The following is a 24178-nucleotide window of genomic DNA, read 5'->3' as shown; positions in this document are numbered from 1 at the left end:
GGTTGAGGAGGCAAGTCCCTGGAGGGACCCCCTTGGAGGGCTCTGCTCTATGCTTGTTGCATTTGGACAGGCCCAGCAGGTCAAAGCTGCTACCTCTGCCACTTTCCCACTGCTAAGCACATTCACTCTTGAGGCCGCCTCAGCCCCTGACCCTCACCGTTTCCCTGGCAGTCAGTCCTGCGGAGGGGCACTGATCTAAGCAGCTAAGGCTCAGCTGGACTGCTTAGAAAACAACTTTAATGGCTCAAACTCTTTTGTCTTGAGTCTAGTAGTCCAGGGCACAGATGAGGGCCACCCCACGCTTTATCCAGTGTCGCTGGGGCTGGTCGGAGGGGATCTCCACAGCAATGATGTAGTTGGTGGAATGGCCTGTGGTTGATAGTGTTCCTAGAGCAGGCAAGAAGTGGGGAGGGTTAAGTTGTCTGCCACAAGAGCAGAAACGGAAAAGGCAATGGACTCAGCAGACTGAGCTGGGGACAAGCAGGGGTCCTGACCCAAGAGAAAAATCTGCCTGGTGAATGGGTCTGGCTAAGGCTTAGGTCTGCCCAGGGTTATTGTGCCGACAAGTGAGGACAGCAGTGGGAGAGTTGATGGCACTGCTCTTTTCCTTCTTGGACCCAGCCCTGGCTCCACCTCTCCCCCAAGCCTTAGTTACCCCCCTAAAACTTCTTTGGCAGGCTGGGGCTCCCAGGACCCGGGTGGGTCTGCTGAGGGAGGCAAGAGGATGGTGAGCTCAGGGGCCACTTCCCACAGACTGAGCCCAAGCCCTGGGTATTCCCCTGCCTGCTGGTGGTCCAGCTCTGTCCTGGCCCGGTCACTGTCAGGAGTGCTGACTGGCCTCTGTGGCCCAAATCTGGGCCCTCACCTGTGGCGTATGCTCCCCCCCACCCCACCCCGGGCCCGTACCGGCTCGGGTCAGCGTCTTGTAGATGGGGCACAGGTAGAAGTCCTGGTCCTGGATCTTGCGGTTGGGTGTAGGCAGGAGCCAGATGACAGCCATTTCTGTGTATAGCTCCTTGGGCCGAGATTCGGCCAGCTGGAAGGCCTCAGGGTCCCAGCGGGCCCCTTCCAGGAACAGTCCATGGATGTAGCACCCCTCTTTGGGCCTTTTCTTGAGCTCTGACACCGACTGGCGCATTACCTGTGGTGGGCACACAGACAGGCCCCCACATGCATGAACACTTGGAATCTGGGTTAGGATTTGGGTCCTGAGGCACGAACTCCCTCCTGAGAGCCTTGCCTGCCCACCCATCACCCACCACTTTAGCCGGTGTCCTACTCCTAGGTATTTTCGTGGGGCTCATGGCCTCTTCTGGCTTGGCTCTCCCTGCTCCCCAAACCCTACTTGGGGCTCCCAACTGGCAGTCAGCTGTGGCCTTGGCACCCTTCCTGCCTGGGCCATACCCTGGCCTGACCCTGGCTATGTGCAAACCTTGAAATCAAACGAGATGGTGTCGATGGAGATAACAGACTTGCGGGCAAAGTTCTGCAGTGTTCCTGTCAGGAAGGCCTGGGGGAAGAAGAAGCCACTGATCCAGAAGACGGCTGGGATGCCCCCTTGGATCCAGGTCTGCAGGAAGTCCAAGCGTTGCATCAGGTCCATGACCCATGAGGACAGTGGCTTGAGCGAGGGGTAGGCCTTAGCTTTCCAGAGCTCAGGCACAGTGTTGTTGTACAGGCTGGTAGCCATCAGCTCCAGCTGTGAGGACATCACCACCAGCCCTTTGAGTGCCTTGAGCAGGTCTCGCAGCGTCTGTGTGATCACCTGCAGCAGCCGGTTATACCTATAGGACCAGTGGCAAGGAAGCAGACAGTGGTCGGGGCCATGTGGCAGTATCTGAAATTTCCCCAGTTGTAAGCCATCGACTGAAAAACAATGGCAGAACATGGGGGCTAAGAGCATAGAGCTGGGTCGGGCAGCCTGGGTACCCATCTCAGCTCTGGTTCTTAGCAAATGTGTAATGCTTTTGGGCCTTGGTTTACTCATCTGTAAAGTGGGAACGATACAATGTGGCTGAGTTAGAGGGTGGGCTTCTAGCACTTGGCATGGCACCTGGCCCGTAGTAGCTGTGCTGTCATTTTTCTACAGCCCAGTGGCATCATAACCCAGGACTGGGGGTGGCAGGAGGATTACCGAATGACCTCCTGTACTAGCACTGTGTTCATTGACTCCTCATACAGCACCGGGTACTTGGCTATCACCAACTGCAAGTTGATGGGCTCAGGAGTCTGGAGCAGAATACTGTTGGCCACATCCTCCACTATCTGTGGGGGCAAAGGGACACAGGAAGTCAGGGCCAGCCCCTTAATTCTTGCAGGATTCTATATGCAAGGAGTCCCTTCCCCCAGGGGAGCAGGCAGGATAATGAGTGGGAGACTGGCCCTGCCCAACCCGTGGCTCCTTTCCCCTGCTGCCACCTACCTCCTCCCGGCCCTGGCCACCCATGGAGGACGATTTGGGCTGCAGCTGGATGATGGCACCGAGCAGGGCATAGGTCTCATTCTGGGCGAAGGTGATGTTGGCGTTGTCATGCAGGCCAAAGATCTCAGGCATGTCATTGAGAGGGAGGCCCTTGATGTAGGAGACGTAACCCTGGAGGGTGGGAGAGCCGCCGCTGCAGCCGGTGGAGGGCGCTCCAGTGGATCACAGCTCCCACCTGTCTCCCCTCATTGTAATCCTTACGCATTTCCCTCTCCTTAGGGCCGCGTGGCTTCTGAGGCACTGTGTGGGTGGCCTTTGCTTCCCTCCCAGCCCTCTTCTTGCAGCCGTCTGCTCCCTGCTCCTTCATTTGGCTGCTCAAATCAGTCGTGCCTCCCTCCTTATTTGATGACCTGTACTCTGAACACCCAGCCCAGCCCTGGCCGGCTCCTCACACCTCTTAGCTGAAGCACCATTTCCTCTGGGAGCCCTCCCTGCCTGCAGAACCTGGGCCAGCCTATGACCTTGGAGGAGCTGCCCCTGCCTCCACTGGGTAATTACACTCAGGCAGTGACTGAGAGGCCAGAGTTCACCTCTCCCCACACAGCCCGAGCTCCAGGGGGCAGGGACTGGGTCCACCCCCCTCACCGTGCTGTCTTTGTGGGGTGGAGTAATCCATGAAAAGGAGCTTGCTGCCCAGGTGTTCATGGCACCCCAGAAGCCCAGCCTGGCAAGCTGCCAGCCCTTGGGGTATGCTCACGTTGAGGTCGTAGGTAGGCTGGATCTGGTGGTAGATGCCTGACGCGCTGTAGCTGTGCTCGTGGAAGAGCACAGACGGGCTGTAGTAGTCTTCCAGGATGTTCATGACGCAGCGACGGTCCCAGTCGTCAGTGACGCGGCCTCCGTAGTTGATCTCCCCGGCCGTGTACTTGAGGACCTACAGGGTGGGTAGGTGAGGGCCCCCACAAGCACCCAGCGCCACCCTCCCTGGCCCCAGCCTGTCCTCGGCCCACCTTGTATGGGATGTCATCATACTCGTCCAGGAACATCTTGAGTTGGCTGATACAGATGCGCAGGTCCCCATCTGTGAACTCATAGGGGATGTTGAAGCCCAGGGGCCCAAACTTGCGGCGCTCCAGCGCATTCCCATGGAACAGGCACAGGGACAGCAGCAGGGACTTGAACTCCATCACCTGCGAGAGGCAGTGGGGGCAGGGGAGTGAGGGGCGGGGCTGGGTCTGGAGCACGTAGGGTGGGCACGCACCCAGTGCCCTTCACCTTGCGGCAGGAGTTGAGGAAGTCGTCGCTGAGGCTGCTGTAGGACTTGAGCAGGTTGGCCTTGACACCGCGTGGTGGCTCAATGGTCATCTTGGAGCCGTTCTGCAGGATGGACACTGGGAACTTGCTGCTGGGCAGGCTGGTGAGCCACAGGCGGAAGTCCCGGTGCACCTGGCGGCCACGCTCCATGTGAGCACCGAGACTGCCCCACACCAGGTTCCCTCCCACCAGGAACCTGGGCCACCTGTAGTCTGACCCGGCTGCTCAGACCACTGATTAAGAATATGGGCTTTGGCAAGTCCCAGGATCGTCAGTCGTGGGTGAACTTGGGCATGTCACTTCACCAGTGGTAACGGTAATTAGGGGAGCCACTTAGAAGATGAATCTAGCTGAGGCCTGTTTCATATGTCACTTCCTGAGTGCTCACTGTGTGCCCAGCTGGGCTGAGGGCTCTGTGGGACAATCTCATTAAGCCTCGTCAGTCCTGGATGGATGTGTTAGTAGTCCCTTCAGCAAAGGAGGTCTTTGGATATGTGGCAGGCAGGGCAGTGCACCTTATCAGGATTAATGTGCTCAATGAGGCGCTCCAGGGCTGGCATCCAGCTGGGTGCCAGGTGGCAGTTCTGGAAGAAGACCCACTTGCCCCTCTCTATGGAGCTGCGCATCATGGCTTCTGCCCGAGGGCCCTGTGGGGCAGAAGTGCTGAGTGGTGAGGTGCCAACTGGCCCAACCCCCAGGGCCCCACCCCTGCCCACCCTGTCCTTACCTGGCCCTGGCCCAGAGAAATGGCAGAGAGCTTCTTGGAGAACTTCATCTCTTCAGCAAACTTGTAGAGGTCAGCAGCGGGGTCAGTGCCAGGCGACAGCACAAAGATGAGGGGTGTGGTGGAGCTGGAGTCTTTGAACACCACTGACAGGTTAGCTGTCTGCAAGTTAGGGAGAGATGCTGAGTCACCTGGGGCTGAGGAAGGGCAGGGACCAGGGCAAGGCAGGGGGTCCTGGGGCTTCTAGAGAGCTTTCAGAGAAGCTTCCTGGTGGGGCCCGGAGCCTCCCAGAGTCTTTGGAGGGCATGACTATGAGTTCCACCCTGACCATGGCTGCAAAATGGTCTGTGAAGGTGTAGCCAGTCCCCTGGGACCCATAGGTGGGGATAGGTCCAGGGCACTGGCTGATGGCACTTGCCTGGGGCTCAATGAAGCGTGGTTCCAGGTTGGTGGCCACGAAATCCTGCATGGCATTGGTAACCTTGTCCCCACGCAGGCAGCGGAGAACCAGCAGCTTCTGGAACTGGTCCAGGTACTCATCCCAGATGCCAGGCAAGGGCTCCCTGCAACAGCGCCCATGTCTCCCTGAGAGCTGACCTGTGAGGGGGCACTGGCCCCAGGGACTCTGCCGGCTGGATGGCCAGGGAGAGTGGAGTGCCTGGAGGGTACATGGCTGGGAGCACAGAAAAGATGTGGCCACAGCTGCAGGGCAGCCCTGGGTGGCTCCTCAGAGAAAGCTCCTTGCAGGTCTGTTCCTGGGGTCTCACCCCTCCTTGGGCCCACCCTGCGAGGCCCTGGGGCGCAGCTCACCGGTGAGGCTCGGGGCTGTCAAAGATGGCCTGGAATTCTGAGAGGTGCTCTGTGAAGTCATGGGCGAAGTCTGAGAAGGCTGGCAGGTTTGAGAGTGCCAGGATATCTCGCCAGGCCCGGTCTGACAGCCAGTCAGGTGCTGGGTTTTCAGTCACGACCTGGATAGAACCTCCAGACAGGAGGTAGCGCCACTCACTCTGGCAGGGGACAGGGGGAGACTAGTGCCCGGGCCTTGTGACCAGCCTCTGGCACCCCACCCAGCAATGCCTCCCCTGCCACCCCTCAGCCAGAGAAATGGGGTTCTCCCTGGGGGAGGCAGTCGGACAGGTCTGGATTAATGTCCTCACTCCACATTTTCCTGTCTGGGTGTCCTTGGGCAAAAGATGTGACCTCTGAGCTTCAGTTTCCTCACTTTGGGAAGTAGGAAGAATTAGAATTCTAGCTGCTCCACAAAGGGTTTGTGGGAGTTTGAGAGTGTACCCGTTAGCCTGGCACCTGGCACACAGTGAGGGCTCAAGCTGGAGTGGCTGTAACACTCACACTCTTGGATGTGATTTCCGACACGCTGTGGGGCTCATGAGAGCGTGAGTGGGGAGGCTCGGGACGGTCCCTGCTCGCCAGCACACCCATGGCTCTGAGAAAGCTGTGCTCACAGAGCAGCTTGAGCCACAATGAACCTAAGGTCTCCTGGCTGTTGGGAGCAAGGAGCTGTTTCCTGAGGTCTCTGCCCCCTTGTTCTTGCTGTGCCCTGAGGCCCAGCCTTCCCTTTCCTTTCACCCTGTTCTCCCAGGCCCTGCCACAGGCTCCCTCCTCAGGCCATCTGTCCCGAGTCACTGGCCCACCCAGTTCCCTCTCGGCTCATGTACCTGATCTATCTTGGCCTCATTCATCATGATGCGGGCACACAGCAGGAAGGCAAACATCAGCTTGTGCTTCTCAAAGAGGCTACGGCAGACGTTGCTGTAGAGGTTGTAGGTCAGGTGGCGGTTGATGTTGGCAATGCGCTTCTTCAGGTTGTCTGCAGGGCAGGGAGGGGATGGCAAGTGCATGGGGGGAGGTGAGGGAAGCAAGATGCCCGGGGTTCAGCCTAGCCCAGCCAGTCTGCCCTGCAGCCAGAGGGATGGTGTGGGCATCCCCTTGGGGCCTGTGGAATTCCTCATAGAGGGGCTCTGAGGAGGGTCAGGAGGGGTGTGCGTGTTGTTATGTTTGATATGAGAGTATGTGCAAGTGAACGTGGACATGATTTTACATGTATGTGCCCACTGTGGAGATGTGGCCACGTGTATCACATCTGTTTCAGGGTGGGAGCCTGGCATTTGTGTCACCGTGTGCACATATGCCAGGACTACCTGCCCTCTCTGAGTTGGCGATGCCCGAGAGGAAGATGTTGAGAAACCACTCCAGGGAGTACTGGTACATGGGGTCCACGTTGGCCAGGTCAGACACACAGAAGAAAAGGATCTGGGTGCGGACGGCCACAGGTATGTACTCCATTCGCGTGAGGTCAATGTCCTTCTCTGTCTGCTCTGCGATCCTGACTTTGGCCTGGAGGTACAGCAGGGGAGTGGTGGTCAGGCCCAGCTAGACTGGCAAAGAGCAGCAGGCAGAGGTGGGTGGGGACAGGGGTCGGGCCTAGGGCTAGAGGTAGGAGTCGGTAGGCCGGGGCAGGCAGTTGCTGACCTGAATCTCAGCAGCCTTCATCTTGGAAGCCTCCAGAACCTTGATGAGCTCCATGTCATCCACAGGGTTGCCTTCAGAGGAGCTGAGCCTGTATAGGATCTGGTCTTCAATGTCCTTCAGCTCCTGGCGCATCTTGGCATTACTGACAATCAGCTGGTTCTTAGCTTCTTCCAGGTCCGGCCTCTCCTCAGCCACTACTTGGCCCAGAAGCTGGTCCTCTAGACCACTGCCAGGGGCAGGGGACACCATGTCAGCAACACCTGGTAGACCCCAGAGGGCCAGCCTTGATTGAGCCTGCTCACCTATCTACCTGTGGCCCCAGGGCTCCAAGAGCCCAGCATCCCTGCCAGTGTCAGCCCGGGAGGCCTAACCTCTGTCTCAGGCTGCAGGGCTAATGCAGAGCCTGTCTGCAAAGTGACCAGTTCTTAGTGAGACCTGGGTGGCAACCTGGAATCCCAGCAGGGGTCTTTGAAAAACTTCCTGGGCAGGAGGGGGTTGGATGACTGGTAGGGATCTGCCTTAAGGGCGTTTTCACAACCATGTCTGTGGAGAGGTTCGTAGTAACCACTGACATGGAGGCCTGAGCATGGAGCAGGCCTGTGGGCTCTGTGTAGGTGGCCAGCAAAAACCGCAGTGCCTGGGCTCATGGCAGCAAAGCAGGAAGCAGGGCTTGGGTACAGGGAGCCAGAGTGTGCCTGAGTCAGGACTCCAGGACAGCTCTGGGGGTGAGTGCACAAGGGGCTGGCAGGGGCTGAGCCACAGGGGAAGGGTACCTGGACAAGATGGGGCTAGCACTGACCAGGGAGGCTGAGGGGTCCTGACCAAGGATCAAGGGCTCTTAATCTTGGGGGTGGGGGTTCTTAGCTGGGAGTGGTGGCAAGTAAGGGGAGCTGGTGGAGGTGCCAGGAAGGCCTGGAATGCCAGAGTGCCTTGGAAAAAGCCAGTGGAGCCTCTGGGAGAGACCCATTGAGTCTCAGCCTGCGGGTGGGAGCGAGGCAGCCAGGCAGAGCTGATGCTCGGTGTCCGGGGTCTGGGGGCTTACCTGGGCGACAGAGTGAAGTTGATGAGAGTGAGTTTAGTGGAGATCTCAGGCGTGTAGTGTGGGTTGGGCAGCTTGGTGGTAATATACATCCTGAAGTCCTCATGGTAGGGGATCACCGTGTCCCCCAGCTTCAGCACTGTGTTCCCCTGCTGCTTGTATGTCTACATACAGTGGGTGGGATGGGCAAGCACCATGGCCAGGGCTTCACCAGTGAGGCAGGGAAGGGGCTGCTCCCTCCCCTGTCCAGACCAACAGTCTGCCCCCACTCCCTTGCCGCTGCAGGCCCACCTGCTTGAGCAGCACAGGCTCCAGGGCCGGGTCCAGCTCCTCGCCCACGTTCTCCAGAAGGCAGGGCTTGCCGAAGCGGATGGCATTCTCCATGCTGCGCAGGAAGTCTCGGTCACTCAGCTTGAATACATCCAGTCCACTGTCCTTCTCCTGTAGGCACAGGGGGCTAGTGGGGGCTGTGGGGGCTGAGAGCCAGGCTGAACCCCCGCTATTGACCCTGCACTTGCTAAGCCCGGCTGTGTGGGGCAGTGGCACCATGCATGGGCTCACCATGTTCTTGATCCATTTGTTGGCCTGGCTCTGAGGGTCAATGAAGTGAGTCCAGCGCTGGGAATACTGGTTGATGACCCCATTCTCCACTGACAGTGTGTCATTGGGGAGGCCAGCGATCTGTGGGGCACCAGGGGCCAGACTGGGTCAGGGCTCTCACATAAGCAAGGTCAGCTGGGGCATCAGCTACTCCCAGCTTTGTGCTTGGTGATCTCTTACTTCTTATTATGTCCCCTTCGAGGTGGGGACAGGATATAGTGTGCACAGCCATCAGCCCACAGGACCCCATACTCTCTCCTGCTTCTAGGCTGGCTCCCAACACCCTCCTTTCTCTGGGGCTCTCTGCCTTCATGACTACGGAGTCCTCACTCAGTCAGACCATCTCCCCAGAGCCCACATGCCATCGATGTCCTGGCCTATGCTCACCCTTGGCTTCTGCCCATAGCCTCCTGGTTTTCTCCCTGGGCCAACTTTACCTGTCCTTCTAGCTCAGATCTGCAGACTTCCTTAACCTCACTCTGGATGCTGCTCCCCTACCCCAGTCCACTCTTACAAGCACCCCTTGAATTCTCTGCCCACAGTTAGCTAGATCTGTGCCACACTGCGTTCAGCTCTCTCCTCTCCTACACACACCCTTTCGCTGGGCCCAGGCAGGTTCAGGGGAGGCATCTCTGAGCAGTCCCAGGAAAGAGGGTGGGAGGGAAGCAGGAGGCTCCTGGCCCAGCCCAGTCACGCCAGCCCCCTGGGTGGGTACCTGCCATGAGCGGATCTTCACGGGGTTTCCCAGTGTCCCGATTAGCGTGGGCTCAGAAGTGTGTGGGACCTTGTGTCTTGTGAGCTGCTTGACCCAGTGGTCATAGAGTACTGTGCGATACTGGCCCTGGGGAGATGCCAGACTCAGGACCATCCCACCATGACCCGTGTGATGCCCTCCCACCTCCCTTTGCACACCCTCCCCCCCCCCACCCCCCAGTGCTCAGCCATTGTACACAGAGGCAGAGCTCAGATGTGAAGTGAGACACCCGCACTCAGGTCCCACTCTGGGTGACTTCCTTGGCCCCTTTTCTGTGAAATAGGGGCAATCAGGTCCCACTCTGGGTGACTTCCTTGGCCCCTTTTCTGTGAAATAGGGGCAATGACAAGAACTCCCACCTGTCAGGGAGACTGTGAGGGTTAAAAAACATGCACCCAGCAAGCATGGAATTGCGAGCTCCTATCTCCCACTAGAAAACCAGCCCTGCCAGGGAGGGGTTCTGGCTGTTTCATGCACTGCCTTATCCCCTGTGCCTGGAAGAGCACCGGGCTCAGACGGGGCACCTGAGGAGCGCTCGTTGAATGAGTAAGTGCAGAAGGAGTGGCCCTCCAGGCTGCCCCTTGTGGAGTGAGGCCTCAAGGTGGGGCCTGTTTGGGGAGGTGAGGCTGTCCCAGGCAGGGTCAGAAGGTTACTTACAGTGAAGGGGCCCAGGTAGGCCACGAAGCCAGCAGCCAGCAGCACGTCACCAGAGATGTTATCAAGCGTATGCTCCAGGTTCTCCACTGTCTCCTGCCAGCGTACCTTCTCGTCGGACAGCCCGTTGATGAGCTGCAGGGGCAGCCCCATGGGGTGGGCTGTGGTTGGCCGGGCGGGGGGCTGGGGAGGGTGCGCAGGGCCTTCCCCCGACCCAGGCCCCCCCAGCCCAGAGGCCCTCCCTACGGGGATGTGCGCACCTTGTCTGCGCGGCCCAGCCGCTGCTCACACTGCTCGCACTTCAGCTCCAGTTCCTCCTTCTTGGTGATGCATTCCCGGTACTTGGTCTGCATCGTGGCGATGCCATCCTCCACCTCGCGCAGGCGCTGCTTGGCCTCCTCCAGGATCCTCTGTGTCACCTCCAGGTCGTCCTGGGCCTCCCGCAGGGCTTGCTGCCAGCAGAGGGCCCAGGGCTAACTTGTGGCAGGGGCTCTCCCCCTGGGGGCTCTTCCTCCCCTGCCCCCCAGCCGTACCCAGCCCTCACCCGCTTGGGCTCCACTGCCTTGGCCACAAAGTGGTACTTATGCATGGCGCGCACCCACTGGCAGATGGAGGTGCAGGCCTTGGACACCTTGGCGATGGCGGCTGGCTGGAACTCCTCGTTGTCAATGTAAGGCTGGATGGCTTTGATCACTGCCTCCCCAATGTTGTCCTAGGGGAGGGGAACTGTGGGCATCAGGGGGTGCTTTGCAGGGAGGAAATGATGGTGGGCCCTGCTAAGGCACACCTTGCTCCTGCTCTGAGTCCCATGTCCCATGTAGGCTTCAGCACAAGTGTCTTCCTTTGGGAATAATCATGGCCCAGAAAGGCTGGTCGGAAGGGGAACTTCTGTGTTCCAGGATTTCAGATAATACAATCAGAGACTTTGTCCTCGAGAAACCACGCAGGCTTGAGGTCTGATGATATGCAAGCCCCATTTAAAATTCATTTAGCAACAAGAGCTATTTCCTGACAGGTGTGGACATGAGTGAGTGATTCTGACGCCCAACCAGGGTCATGTTCAGGGTATTAATCCTCATCCTGAGAGCTCACCACACCCCCAACGTTCCTGTCCCACCGTGGAAGAGTCCAACCCTGTAGTTTAGGATGAGCCCAGGAATCTGCATGGTTCATGAGCTCCCAGGGTTCAGAGCCTGGGACCAGGCAGGGGAGCCTGAGCACTGGCTGTGAGTGCTCCTGATTTGGGTTTAATTAGGCCTGTGGGGACTCTGGTTTCTAGATTGATGGAAGAGGAGGAGGAAGGATGGGGAAGTCTATAGGGAGTCTAGCTGCCTATTGGCCATTGTCTCCACCCTCCCAGTGCAGCCTGGAGTGTCCGGGGCCTGATACTGACACATGGTGGTGGGGGGTGGCCCGTGTGCACAGGCAGTTGTTCCCTACCCAATTACTAGGCTGAAGAGGGTCCCCCAAGAGAGTAGTGGGCTCCAGGGTCATCTAACCATGAAGCCACCTACCGAGAGAGAAAACGGGCATGGACACTAAGAGCCCCAGATAGACAGCAGACAGAGAAACCCAGAGACAGACAGGAAAAGCTGAGCCTCAGCTGAGGCTGAGGGAAAGGTGATGGTTGCACAGACAGTAAAGGTCTAGGCCAAGGCCATGGGGGTCTCAGGGAGGAAAAGGCACAAGAGGGGATCTCCAGGCTACAGAGCTTTGGAGTGACTATGGGTGACATCTTATGGGGACAGGAGCCTGCCTGTCACCCCTGTGGCCACAGGGCTGTGTGTGTTATAAGCAGAGGGAGATAGGACAGAGAATCCTACACTTTGGGATGTTGGCTCCCCTCCTTGCTTCCCTGCCTTACCCACTGTCCAGCCTGCACCTGGCATGCTCACCTTGTCAAACTTGAAAAGGCTATCAAGGAAGCGGCCAGGATCCTGCAGCAGCCCCTTGCCGGGCTCCCAGTAGTCGTCCACCTTGGAGCCAGGCTTCTCTCCAGGCACCTTCTTGGGCTTGATGCCCTTCATGATGCACACAGCCTCTATGACCAGCTTCACACCTGGGGGTGGCCGCTGCATGGCCCGCACCTACAGGTCAGGCCAAGAGTGGGAGAGACCCATCAATGCCTGGATTCCCCCAGGGCAGGGACAGCTGTCAGATAAGGTGGACCTCACCTACCCAGTTCCTACCACCGTTGACAAAATGTGCTCTGAGATATTCCCTAAGGTCTGCCTCAGCCTGTGGCTCCTGCTGCTCCCCCATATACCCAGGCTTGACCATGAGGCTAGAGGCTGGTTTCTTAGGACCGAAAGCCCTCCCCATGTGCTGGCTCAGGGCCTAGGGGCTGGTGCAAGGAGGTAAGGGCAGGCAGCTGGGTTTGAGCCCTATTTCTGCTCACACCTCCCAGCACATGACCCCCAAGGGATGTGGAGAGAGGGGGCCTGGAGCCCAGGGGTGCTAGGCTGGACACCAGGGGGGATTCCAGGGCTGCCTGGCCACCCACCTCAGTCACATCATTCTTGTTGAGATTGCGCAGGCTGGCCAGGGCCGCATCCAGGGCAGGCAGGGCCTCATCCAGGTCCTTCTGGGCGTCATCAGCTATAGCTTGTGCCTTCCTGGCCTTCTCATTGGCCTTGATCTCCTCTGCTTGCACTGAATTTCGGGTCTCCTGGGCAATGGCTGTGTCCACCTGGAGACCAAAGGCAGGGAGGATCCAGCTGGTGGCATGCCAGGGACACATGTGTCCCCACCCCTTTCTCCTCCCTACACACCTCAGTTTCCCTAGGCAGAGGGAAATGAGGGCTGGGATACCCCATTCTCCAAGAGCCCTCTTGGCTATGACAGGCCATGGAGCTCTGGGAATGTAAGAAGCCCATTCCGAGTGTTCACAGTGGGCCTGGATTGGGGCTCTGGGCTTTATGTGCTTGAGCACAACTGCCCACCAGGGAAGGACCCCCTAAGTCCTCAGGGTACCGCCATGCAAGACACAGAAAGGTGCTCCCCCTACCCCCATCATTTTCTTTCCATCTGCTGGCAAACATTTTCAAAACACTGACATTGCAGAGCAGAATGTGACTGCTTCTACCAGAAAGCTGTCATAACGAACATACGAATCTGAGATGTCGGCTGGGAGGACACGGCCCTCGAATTTGGGGATCTCACGAAGACTCAGAGGGAGACTCGGGCAGAGTCCGCACAGCTGCCTGTGGTGGCCTGCCGCTCAGTCTGTGTCATGACTACCACGGCTTGGGCTGCCTCTCTTGCTTTCACCACATCCCCTACCCCGGGGCAGTGCCCAGCATAGAATAGGTTCCAAGCAAACACTTGTTGAATAAACCAATGACTACTGGCTGAGGAAGACAGGCACTGAGAGGCTAAGCAACCTGCAGGGTCAGGCAACTGGCGATCTTATGGTTGCATGGGGACACCGAACATCCTCAGACACGGTCAGACATCAGGGAAGAGAGCCAAGGAGCACCCCTGACCTTGATCTGCTCCATGGTGAGCATGGTGTCCTTGGCAGCCTCTTCCAGCAGAGGGCGCATCATCTCCAGCTCCTCCTGCATCTTGGCCACATCTTCTGAAGTTCGCAGCAGCTAGGAGATGGGGGATGCAGAGAGGAAATTACGTGTGACAGGGTACCAGAAAGAGAGCCGGGGTATGTGCCTGTGTGGCTCAGTTGGTTGAGGATCTGACTCTTGATCTCAGTTCTGGTCTTGATCCCGGGGTCTTGAGTTCAAGCCCCCTGTTGGGCTCCATGCTAGGCATGAGGCCTACTTGAAAAAAAAAAAAAAAGACAAAAGAAAGAGAGAGTTGGGCCTGGAGGGGCCTGGGGAGAGGTTCCTGCAGGGCCACAGGCCCTCATGCATGAGTGAGAGGCTGTGGCTGGTTGTCCAGTGAACCCTGGAGGAAGGGAGCCGTCCCCTGAATATCTGTGGGGTAACCTGCTTTGGCCTTGCCCTTGTCCAACAGCTTCTGTTCATTTGTTTGTTTGGTAAGGGAGGAAGCCACCCATTTCAACACTGCAGGCTGCTGATGAGAGGGTGGGCTGGGCCTCCCTGGGTCTGGGCTAAGCCAGAGCATGCAGAATCGTGGGCTGTCAGCCATTGCCCACAAAGCCCCACCGTGGCCCACCTTGTCAAGGCCACTCTTCATGCGGTTCTTAGCAGTTTTCAGCTCCTGTTTCTTCTGCCCAATTAGGATGGAGAAAATATTAAGCAGCTCCAGGTAGCTCTTGGGGGTCACATAGTTGTGGCGGGCCAGCTCAGCCAGGTACTCAACACACTTCTTGGCCACCGACTGGTGGATATATACGCAAACCTGAATCTGTGGGGTGGGAAACCACTGATGCCAGCAGCAAAGAAAGGGCACCGGGGTGCCCTCAAAGCCACTGAAGCCTAGTCCCGAGGAGGGGGCCACATGTAAGAACCTCAATGCCTCTCACACTCACTGTCTCCTATGATCCTCATAGCCTCCAGGGTCAAGGTCACCTATTCTGCAGAAAATCCCATGACCCAGAGAAGTCAAGGGGCTTGTTTAAGTTCACACAACTGTCAAGGGCAGAGCTGTCTTTAAATGGACTCAGGTCTCTCCCAGATCTTTCCCTAGTCACAGCTCCCAAGACCTGCCTCTCCCTGAGAATCCTAAGGTGGGATCCCCCTTCCTTGGAGGCTGGGTCAGGGGAAACAGCGGGCCCAAGGCCTCAGCATAGCTGGACAGGGAAGTGGACTCACTCTAGCTCTTGGCCCTCAGGTGACCACCACTCTCTCAGTTTGGACCAGACAAATCTAGTCCCCCATCCGTGGTCTTTGGTTGTGTCAGGGGGCTCTGTGAAGAAAGCTGCCACAAAGATCTCAGGGAACAAAACAAACAGTGACTATGAAGTGTGTGTCCAACCACCTATATCACTGAGACAGTCTTGTGGCACTCCCATTATACAGATGAGGAAACAGGCTCAGCACAGGTAACTCACCTGCCCAAACGCCCATCAGTGTTGAGCCTGGGTGAGAGTCCCAAACCTAAACAGTTCCCCCACGACAGCTTGCTCCTCACCAAGACACCTACCAGTCCTCCGATTACTTCAGAGGTGGCTTCCAGTTCTGGGATCTCGTTCAGGGACATGGTGGCCACAGACTCCAGGGCCTCAGCTGGCCATTCGTTAAACCAGTCAATGGTACAGCAGTTGACCAGGGAGGGGAATTGCCTCAGGCGGGCTCGGAAGACCTCTCCTATGGGGCTGGGGGGCCAGGAGTCCAAATGAGATGCTGACTTCCACCCCCAGGAGCCCAGAACCCTCCCCACGGCAGGCTGCGATGACTGCTTGTACCTCATGCACAGCACCACATGGATGTTGCTGCGCACACGCCCAGTGTAGGCGGCAATGAGGTTGGCCTTGGTGGGCTGCAGGCCCTGCTCCTGGACATATGGCCGCATGGTGTTGACAATCTGGTCCTGCTCTTCTGAGGTGTAGAGGTTGGGAATGTCACCCGAGTTCAGGACGTTGTTGATGTCCTCCAGGAAAGACTCGTTCTTGATCTGGGGAGAGATGAGAGTGCAAAAGCTAAGCCTTGATGATGGCCCCTGGGCGTTGGTCTCCCTGGACCTTCACAGCAGCCCCATTTTACAAACCTGGGCAGAGAAGCCCAGGATCATACAAGTGACCCCATAAGTCATAGTCTAGGACTCATATCCGGGTCTGCCCTATAGCAGAGACTCTGAACATCACCACTGGGCTGTGAAAGAGCCTTGGGTCCTGGGTAGGAGATGTGGCACCTTACTCCTCACTTTTCAGACCTCTCCATGCCTGTTTAGTCCTCCTGTTTACAGGAGGAAACCAGGCCATGGGCAGAAATAGGTCCTTACCAGATGACATGAGGGGACCCTGGGGTAGAAGCAGGGCTGGGAACAGAGAGGACTCTGCACAGGGTGGGATGTATTTCAGGACTTCAGCCTTGACCCAGTTCTGACCCCTAGCCAGGTTTAAGTGCTGCTGTATTTGTCTTGAGACCCCAAAGCCACAACCTCACCTTCTCTTAAGAGACCTAGGAACAGTACTCATGCGTAGGGAGCTCTAGAGGGAGCAGCCCCCAAATAGAGCACCACAGGCACAGCACTTTGGGCACAAGTCCTGTGGTCCTTAAGGTAGGAAGCCTTTGGCCAGTGAGTGTGGTGCCATTTGTGGTCAGCCATGGTGCCAGGGGCCTTCTTTATCCTGAGGGTATAGTAGCGATCTATATCTCCCTAGCCCTGATAGGCTGGGTTTGGCCCCACGCACCTGACCCACCCAACTATGGGCTCCCTCACCCCTAGTCCCAGCTGTCCCTCAAAACAGCCACCCCAAATGACAGTGACCTGGGATTGAAGGACTGACCACCTTATAGGATACCACACTGAGATGGGGTTATAGCCACCCCACCCTGGACCCTGCCCATTGCCTATGGCACTGGCACCTGGGTGTCAGAGAACAGGAAGGTGATGGGCAGGCTGTACAGGCCAGCCTTGAGCAAGACCTTCTTGACATCTTCACGCCACTCGGTCATGCCGTAGTTCTTGGATAGCTCAATCTGGAAGCACTCGTACTCAGCCCTAGAGACAGGAGTTTGGGTGGAGGCCTACCAGAGCTTGAGGCCAAGTGCTGAGTGGTGGGTGCCCACACCCCACCCCAGCCATCTGGAGTCTGGCCCCCTTCCTGGGCAGATCTGCAGACTCTCCAGGCCCTGAACATGCTCTCTTGCCTTCAGACCTTGGCTTAAGCTGTTCCCATGGCCTGGAATGCCCTTTCCTTCCATCCTCCCAGCTCTGATTCTGAGAGAAAGCCTATGGCCGTCTCATCTAGGAATCCCTCTTGGATGTCTGCAGCCACATTTCCCTCCCCACAGCACCACAGGGCACTGCTGTTGCCTCTCCTTGGGGCCTAGTTCCTGTTCCCAGTGTGTTCAGAAGCCCATGGCTGGGGGTCCTGGCCCGGGGCGGCCCGAGGCTCCCCCATCTGTGGAAGAACATAAATGGAACCAATAGCCTGCCGCCAGCCACCCACTGCCCACCATGTCTGGGGGCCCTCACATGTGCGAGGCCAGCCGAGTGAGGGAGCTGCGGCCACTGCCACCCACACCCAGCAGGAGCGCGTTGCCCAGCGCCTGGCGCAGGGTGCGGCTGATGCGGCAGATGTGGCTCATGGCATCCATGAAGAGGACCAGCTTCAGCTTGGCTGTGTTGATCTGGTTGTAGTCCTCCATGTACTCCTCAATCACCTGCATCATCTGGGGCAGGGAGGATGGGGAGATCTGGGTCCTCTCTCGGTCTCTGTGAACCAGGGCCCCCAACAGAAAGCACACCCCTTCCTCTGTGCTTGGAAGGGCGCTGTGCCTTCAGAAGCCAGTTCCACCTACATAAGGCCCGACCTGTTGGATACACCAAGGCCTGAGGCGTGGGGTCAGAGCCCTGTCTGTTTCCTCTGGGTTTTAACAAGTGTACTGACCCATGACTCTGGTGGGAGTTCCTAGGAACAAGGAGGGGATGTGTGTGGAGGGAAACCATCAGGAAGGCCACACCAGCCACGCAGCTCTGAGACCCCTGACGGGGTCTCTTCCATATCTCCCTGGGGTCATGACTCAGACTTATGATCCCAGGGGCCCTGCTGCCCCTCTGAGGGCAGGATGATAGCCCCTCCAACAGGTACAGCATGTCCCTGTTTACAGAGCCCGTCTCAAATGAAACACAGGCTCATCCTCAGAGGTGGGCCAACGAGGGCCTGCTACACCCTTTTGACAAAGGAAATGAGACCCAGAGAGCCAAGTGCTGGCCTTCGAAGTCAGTGTCCTGACCCTCCAGCCACAGCATGCAGGTCTGTTAGCAGTGCTGCAGAGGGCCTGGGTCCCGGGGGGCAGCATGAAGGGCCCCAGGAGGAGTAGGCCTCAGCCGGGCCCCTCACCTTCTTCTCGCTGGTGATGAGCTCATAGGACTTGACATCAGAGCCTGGCGACATGAAGTCCCCATAAAGGATGGGCTGGAAGGGACAGACCTCAACAAAGGCCACGTCCCAGTACTCCATGTGGCTCTCCAGTAGTTTGTCGAACCAGCCACGGTCCTCCTCGTTCACCAGGCGGTCGCGGAACACGCGGCAGCTCTCATGGTACCACAGTCGTAGCAGCTGTACCTTGTCCTGCAGCCATCCTGGCATCAGCACCTGCCTCTTCCCCCCGAGTCCCGGGCAGGGCCGCACACAGGGCAGCCGGCCAACCAAGGACCGCGTCCTGCATGGGGCTGTGCCTCGCGCCTGTGCCTCTCCACCCCCAGATCCAGGCTCAGAAGGCCAAGTGCCTACTGGGACCCAGCTCCACTAGGGCCCCCATGATTCCTCAAACCCCAAGCTGGGGAGGAATGCCCAATTCTCCTTCCTAACGTCCCACATCTAGCCACTCAGCAAGCCCCTCAGATTCTGCTCCCATTTCTATGTCTGCTACCACCTCCATCCCAGCTTTCCTGCCTCTCCCTGGGGGAGTAGCTGACCTTCAGGAAGCTCCCAGGCCCTTCTCTCTACCTCTTTGGCTATAGCGTGGCAAGGCCAAGTCTGGCATCTGTCCTGTTCACTGAGTCTCCTTGTGCAGACCAGGCTCTGCACACACTGACCAAACCCACCCCCATTCCAAGTGCAAATCTGTCTCCCACCCAAACCCATGGCTCCCATCACCTTCAGGATCCTGCGGCCCCCACAGCTCACAGTCTGCCCCAGCCCACCCAGCACACCAGACAGCCCACTCCCTGCTACAGTCCTGCTCTTTCCACTGGAGCATTTGTTTCCTGGAGTGCATCCCACTCATTCTTCCTCCTAAATCTTCTCCCACACAGGGCCTCCAACAGGAACCTTTCTCTCCCTTTCTTTGCCCTGGCTCCCTCTTTTGTGTGAGCCCCAACACCACTGCCATTCTAAGCATGGATCTGGACTCAGCTATAGGAAGGCAGGGGGCCTGGAGCCCACCATGCCTCCAGCCCCACTCAGGGCCTGGCCAGATCAAGGCTGGGCAGTGTTTGAGCAGTAAGGTCTAAAACTGAGGGGCTGGGGAGGACTGTGAAGTCATGGTGGGTACTCTTCTGCTGGACACTGGGAAGGGATCCTACCAGATCCTCACCTCGACTTTAGCCGGGTCGGCCATGAGTATTCCCTGGAAGACCTTGGAAAGGTCCCTCAGGTTGAAGGTATAGTGGGACTTGGCTGGGGTGGGCAGCAGCTGGGAGGTGATGGTGGAGTAGACCATGATGGTGGCTTCCACGAGGGGGTCCGCAAACTGAGCGATGGTGGGGGCCCCAGCTGTGGGAACAGGAGGGTGGGCCTGGGTCACACAGGTGGGGGCTCCAGTGCGGCCTCTGTGGATCCTAACCCCCTGCCCTGGCCAATGCCGTGTTCTCCCCCAGATGCCCTTTCCCCAGCCTGCAGGCCTCACTTGCACCCACCCTTCAGATCCTCTTCGATGCCACCTCCTCCACAAGTTCTTCTTGATGTCCCCTAGCTTGGGGTAAGGAATCTCCTGCTCTGAGCTCCTCACTTGTACATCCTCATTACTGACACAGGCCATTGTACACTGGGGCACTGGGACACACACACGGAACAAGGGGAGTCAGTGCCAGTGGGGCTGTCCCCCACACCTGAAACATGCCGGCTCTGAGCCAAGCAGGGGAGGGTCACATGGGCCACATAACCTTCAGGAGGGCATCACGGGGGATGTGCAGGGCCTGGAGTCAGCCGTGACCTGCAGGGCTTACCAGCCCCCCGGAGCTGCTGCAACCACCAGCCTGCATTTTCATTACTAGCATAATCTGTTTTATTGTTCTTTAAAATCTACTCAATTCTTTGCTGGGAACCAAAATGCTGTCAGTGGGAACTTGGGGCAGAGGGAATCAATCCCCTGAAGTGGAAAAAAGTAAAGAAGGGGCAGGAGGACTCATCAGCCCCACAGAGGGGCTCATCTATTAACACAGGCACTGCACTGTTCTAGGTCCTGGGCACAGAGGGCAGCCCCAACAGACACACTCATCACCCTGAAGCTGCCATTCTTGTGGGGAGGCAGGGAACGAACAGACGTGCAGCAGAGTGGACAGTAAAGAGCTATGGAGAGGCCTGCCGCAGGAGAGAGGTGTTGGGGGCGGGGGGGGTGGGGGCAGGGCTAGGGGCATTCGGCATGATGCTGGGAGAGGCCTCGTGAGGAGGGGCACTGAAGCAGACAGCTGAGGAAGGGAGGCAAAAGCAGGCCCAGGACAGCGAGGAGCGGGTGAGAGCAGAGAGGTGACAAGGGGCAGGGATGGCCCCATCCGCCACTGTTGGGACTTGGGCTCTTGTCTGCAACTGGGCAGTGGAGGAGTGTGATCCGAATGAACATTTGAATGGGTCCCTCTGGCTGCAGATGGAGATGGATAGATGGACAGGTGGGAGGTTGGGGTGGGGTGGGGAAATGGGAGTGGAGGGTGGTGACCTGAGAGAAGGAGCGGCCACCCTCCACTGACAGTGACAGCCCGGGAATGTGAGGACTGAGAGCTGACCTTTGGTCTGGCCACACAAGGCCGCTGGTGACAAGGGCACTCTCTGGGGAGTGGTAGGGCATGAGGGAAAGTGGGAGGGGCGGCTGGTGCCAGCATGAAGAGACAATGCTCTTGAGCTGTGCTGTCAACGTGAGCAGAGAAATAGAGTGATGGCCAGGATGGGAAGGGGCCCAGAGTGGCTGTTTGGGGTTTTGTGTTACGATGGGGGACATGTCTGCTTGCTGATGGAACGGCCCAGTGGAGAAGGGCCACACACATATGTGGGTACTGATGCAGTGTTTTGGGAGGTGGAGCCACGTCCTCCGGCACACAATCTTGGGGTGGGATTCAGGCTTAAGAACAGGACTCTTTGACCTTATCTGGGAGCAGGGCAGTCCGTTCCCAGCAACAAGAGAGAAGACAGGGCCAATGGGCGCCTGGGTGCAGGTGAGCAATGGACATGGAGGCCTAAGGAGGGCGCTGTTTTCTGATGGCCTCTTTCAGCTGAGGTAGGGGAAGAGGTGGGACGTGAGGTAGGTCTGAAGGCCTGAAGTAGCCAGTCGCCCAGCAGCAATGACTGACAGATCCGTCCTGCGTGAGGCTGCCACACTGGAGATGCCTGCTCCTCGGAGAGGGCCAGCCTCTTTGGAGCCTCTGCTTCTTTACACAGGGTGGGAGCTCATTCACTGAACTCACATTTACTTTGCTTCTACTGAAAGATGGACATAACCCAGGCACCGAAGGACTGGCTGCTGTACGAATAGTTGAATGAGCCTACAAAGGCATTGGCTATAGCCCAAGGCCCTCACATGAGCCTGAGGATGGTTCACTGTGGCCACTGCGACCCAGCCTCAGCCCCACCCAACTGGAGCCCAGGGCTCCCCCTGGAACCAGCACCTCACCCCATCCAGGCCCTGTCTGGGCCTGCACTTACGCACGGGCTCCCGGTAACTTCTCTCCCCGAGCAGTCCATCTAGAGGGTTGAGGGAGAGACATGGGGGTCTCACTTAGGTGGGTCCCTTGCTGCCCACCTTGGCCAGCTGGGCTGAGCTGGGCAGCTCCCAGAGCAGCTACCTGCTGCCCACCCTCCTCAGAGCAATGTGTCCCCCCACCCCCACCCCCACAAGCTGGGCCTGTAGGCAGGTTCTGACCTATCACCCCTGAGGGCAGGGCAGGCCAGGCCACAGGAGGGAAGACCTGACTCCCATCCCCCACCACCTGGCACAGCGCCAAGGGGAGTTCAAAGGTCAGAATGTATGTTAGATAGGAGGTGGGCTGGTGAGGGAAACTGCATCCTGATGCAGACTTTTCCCCAAACCCCATGGAAGATCAGGGCCACTTTGTCCATTCTATCTTGGTGGCTTCTCCTGATTTATAAAAGTAACATCCTTCCATCAGCTTTTCTAGGTAAGTACTGACATGTATGTGTGTGCATATGCAGGTGAAGTCACAAGCATACAAGTGTATAAATCATATATTCAGTAATCCCCATGTGCCAGGCTTCATGCTAGATGCTACGTGCAATGTCTTATTTAACCTTCACAACTTGGGGTGGTGGACTCTAATATCATCATCCATTATACAGACGGAGAAACTAAGGCTCAGAGAAGTTCACATATTTGGTGACATAGCTGAGTAAAGGATGAATCCAGGTCTGAGGTCAGTGCCTCAACCACTCCCCCCTTTCCAGCAGCTGCCCGGCTGTCCTAGGAGTAGCTTATCTGGCTTGGGCTTCTGCCTTTGCCCATGGCCTCCCCCACTTCTGCCCAAGGCTCACCCATCCAACTGCCCAGGATGGTGGAGAAGATGCGCTTCTTGCTGACCTCATCCATCTCAGCAAAGGACAGGTAGTTGAAGTGGCGCGTCAGCCGTGGGGTGATGGCATTCCTGCCTCCACCTGGGGGGCCCATGGCACAGACAAAGTTGATGTCCACCAGGTTCTTGAAGGCTCCTGGAGTGGAGGCAGGAAGTCAGGAGAGAGCCCTGCCCAGGGCTGAATTATGACTTCTGTGGGCCCCAGGCACTTGGCCTTCAAGGGTCTCCTCTCCTCCATAACAATATTAAAAACTATAATTTATATCAGGATTAGAATAAAGACAAATATATTTATGTTATACATTAAAAATGTTCTTTGACCTGAAAGTTCATCTTCCTGGTGATTTTAAAAGAAATCAAAACAAGGCGCCAGCGTGGCTCAGTCAATTAAGCGTCCAACTTTGGCTCAGGTCATGATCTCACAGTTTGTGCTGACAGCTCGGAGCCTGGAGCCTGCTTCGGATTCTGTCTCCCTCTCTCTCTGCCCCTCCCCTGCTCATGTTCTGTCTCTCTCTCTCTCTCTCTCAAAAACAAATAAACATTAAAAATTTTTTTTAAATCAAAACATTTCTGTGGACCCTCTAAAAGTACTGTGGGCACTGGGCGCTCTGCCTACCCTGCCTAACAGATGCCCTGGCCCTGCCCAGCACACCCAGCCCGCACCCCACTGGCTCAGGCCAGAGGGTACATACCAATGACCTTGCGGTCATACCAGCCACCGTGGTCCATCCACTGGCGCAACAGCTCGATGGGTGGCTGGGCACCATACGTCTCCAAGGCTGGCATGTTCAGGTCATCGATAAAGAAGATGAAGTTGCGCCCCAGGGGTGGTCCGAACACACCCTTCCGCCTGTGGGAAGGGGCTGTGTGAGCCTAGCACCCATTGGTACCAGGTCCTCTGGGAGCCCAGGGGTGGCAGGATGGCAACTACCTTCAGCCTCCTCTGAATTGTTGGATCTCTTGAGCAGCCCCTTGTCCCATTCTGAACATCCTAGGACATCACACTTGGCTGCCCTGAGTCTGGGCTCCCTCAAGGTGAGTCTTGCCTCCCATGCAGACACATAACAAGCCCCACCCGAGTACCCAGCCCAGGGCAAGCACCCATGGCTGGGCCTAGTAGGCATTTCTGATGGATGACGGCTCCAGAACAGTCTGCAAAGGAGCCCAGGGCCCTCCAGGAAGGTCTCGGCAAACCTGAGAGCATAATTTGGTGAGGAGCTGAGAAAGCAGCTGGTTGAGCCAGGCTGGGAGGACACGGGACATAGAAAGGAATGAGGTGCCTGCCTCTTGTCCAGCTTGCTGTCGATGAGGTCCTGGGTTTGGTTGGCCGAGGTTCGGGCTGAGAAGGTGAGGAAGTGGCTGATGTACTCCAGCGGCAGGTTCTTGAGGAGCTTGTCGGAGATGGTGAGGGTCTTCCCTGTGCCTGTTGGCCCAATGCACAGCACCTAGGAGAACCGGGATCACGTATTCAAAACTCTCCCAGGGTCTGGCACACAGCAGGAGCTGCCACCCTGTCAATATGGGAGGCCAGCCACCCCCTGACTTGGGCCTTAGTTTGGGTGAGACAGGGCATGGCAGGGGCACTCACGGGCCTGTGGTTGGTGAGCAGCATGTCCAGCAGGTAGGACATCTGCACTGTGTCCATAGTAGGCACGATGATGTTGCAGTAGTTGGTATCTGGCACCATGGTGAACGGAGTCGAGGAGTCCATCCACTTGACCCAGGCGACCTGGAACCACAGGTAGCTCAGGGCTGGGCCCAGAACCCCACTCTGGCCAAGTACACCAGGAGGGCAAGGAGCTGCACTGCTAGGCCTTGGCAAGAGAGCCCGGGTAAGGGGCTGTTTCTGACTGA

General features: G+C 57.5%; 1 protein-coding gene across 5 annotated transcripts in view; it reads right to left on the bottom strand.

Moving 5' to 3' along the window:
* Window positions 1–217: 217 nt before the first annotated feature.
* DNAH1 (dynein axonemal heavy chain 1) overlaps window positions 218–24178 on the bottom strand; it is a 76029-nt gene continuing 52068 nt past the window's right edge. The window contains exons 42-78 of one of the 5 annotated variants that reach the window (XM_053898054.1): window positions 23913–24053; window positions 23609–23769; window positions 23017–23174; window positions 22287–22460; window positions 21444–21482; window positions 19126–19304; window positions 17928–18158; window positions 17060–17256; window positions 16447–16582; window positions 15324–15532; window positions 15062–15233; window positions 14132–14323; window positions 13483–13593; window positions 12501–12686; window positions 11893–12084; window positions 10542–10709; window positions 10258–10449; window positions 10001–10132; window positions 9305–9430; window positions 8551–8670; window positions 8281–8430; window positions 7993–8153; window positions 6951–7176; window positions 6620–6815; window positions 6137–6288; window positions 5271–5467; window positions 4875–5023; window positions 4464–4618; window positions 4252–4383; window positions 3698–3868; window positions 3433–3612; window positions 3180–3356; window positions 2423–2593; window positions 2135–2265; window positions 1433–1784; window positions 907–1141; window positions 218–387 (exon numbers count right to left, since the gene is read on the bottom strand). In XM_053898054.1, the coding sequence (XP_053754029.1) occupies window positions 266–387; window positions 907–1141; window positions 1433–1784; window positions 2135–2265; window positions 2423–2593; window positions 3180–3356; window positions 3433–3612; window positions 3698–3868; window positions 4252–4383; window positions 4464–4618; window positions 4875–5023; window positions 5271–5467; window positions 6137–6288; window positions 6620–6815; window positions 6951–7176; window positions 7993–8153; window positions 8281–8430; window positions 8551–8670; window positions 9305–9430; window positions 10001–10132; window positions 10258–10449; window positions 10542–10709; window positions 11893–12084; window positions 12501–12686; window positions 13483–13593; window positions 14132–14323; window positions 15062–15233; window positions 15324–15532; window positions 16447–16582; window positions 17060–17256; window positions 17928–18158; window positions 19126–19304; window positions 21444–21482; window positions 22287–22460; window positions 23017–23174; window positions 23609–23769; window positions 23913–24053 (6273 nt within the window). In that variant the 3' untranslated portion in view covers window positions 218–265. Of the gene's footprint in view, window positions 388–906; window positions 1142–1432; window positions 1785–2134; window positions 2266–2422; window positions 2594–3179; window positions 3357–3432; window positions 3613–3697; window positions 3869–4251; window positions 4384–4463; window positions 4619–4874; window positions 5024–5270; window positions 5468–6136; window positions 6289–6619; window positions 6816–6950; window positions 7177–7992; window positions 8154–8280; window positions 8431–8550; window positions 8671–9304; window positions 9431–10000; window positions 10133–10257; window positions 10450–10541; window positions 10710–11892; window positions 12085–12500; window positions 12687–13482; window positions 13594–14131; window positions 14324–15061; window positions 15234–15323; window positions 15533–16446; window positions 16583–17059; window positions 17257–17927; window positions 18159–19125; window positions 19305–21443; window positions 21483–22286; window positions 22461–23016; window positions 23175–23608; window positions 23770–23912; window positions 24054–24178 lie in introns of those variants that run through there. The other 4 variants (XM_053898055.1, XM_053898056.1, XM_053898058.1 and 1 more) reach the window with 4 other exon arrangements.

This window comes from Panthera pardus, unplaced genomic scaffold (assembly GCF_024362965.1).
Source record: "Panthera pardus isolate Hobbes unplaced genomic scaffold, ASM2436296v1 HiC_scaffold_8, whole genome shotgun sequence".
In the NCBI taxonomy this organism is placed as follows: Eukaryota; Metazoa; Chordata; class Mammalia; order Carnivora; family Felidae; genus Panthera; species Panthera pardus.
The sequence above is the reverse complement of the archived record's forward strand: the minus strand, read 5'-3'. Positions and strand labels throughout refer to the sequence as shown.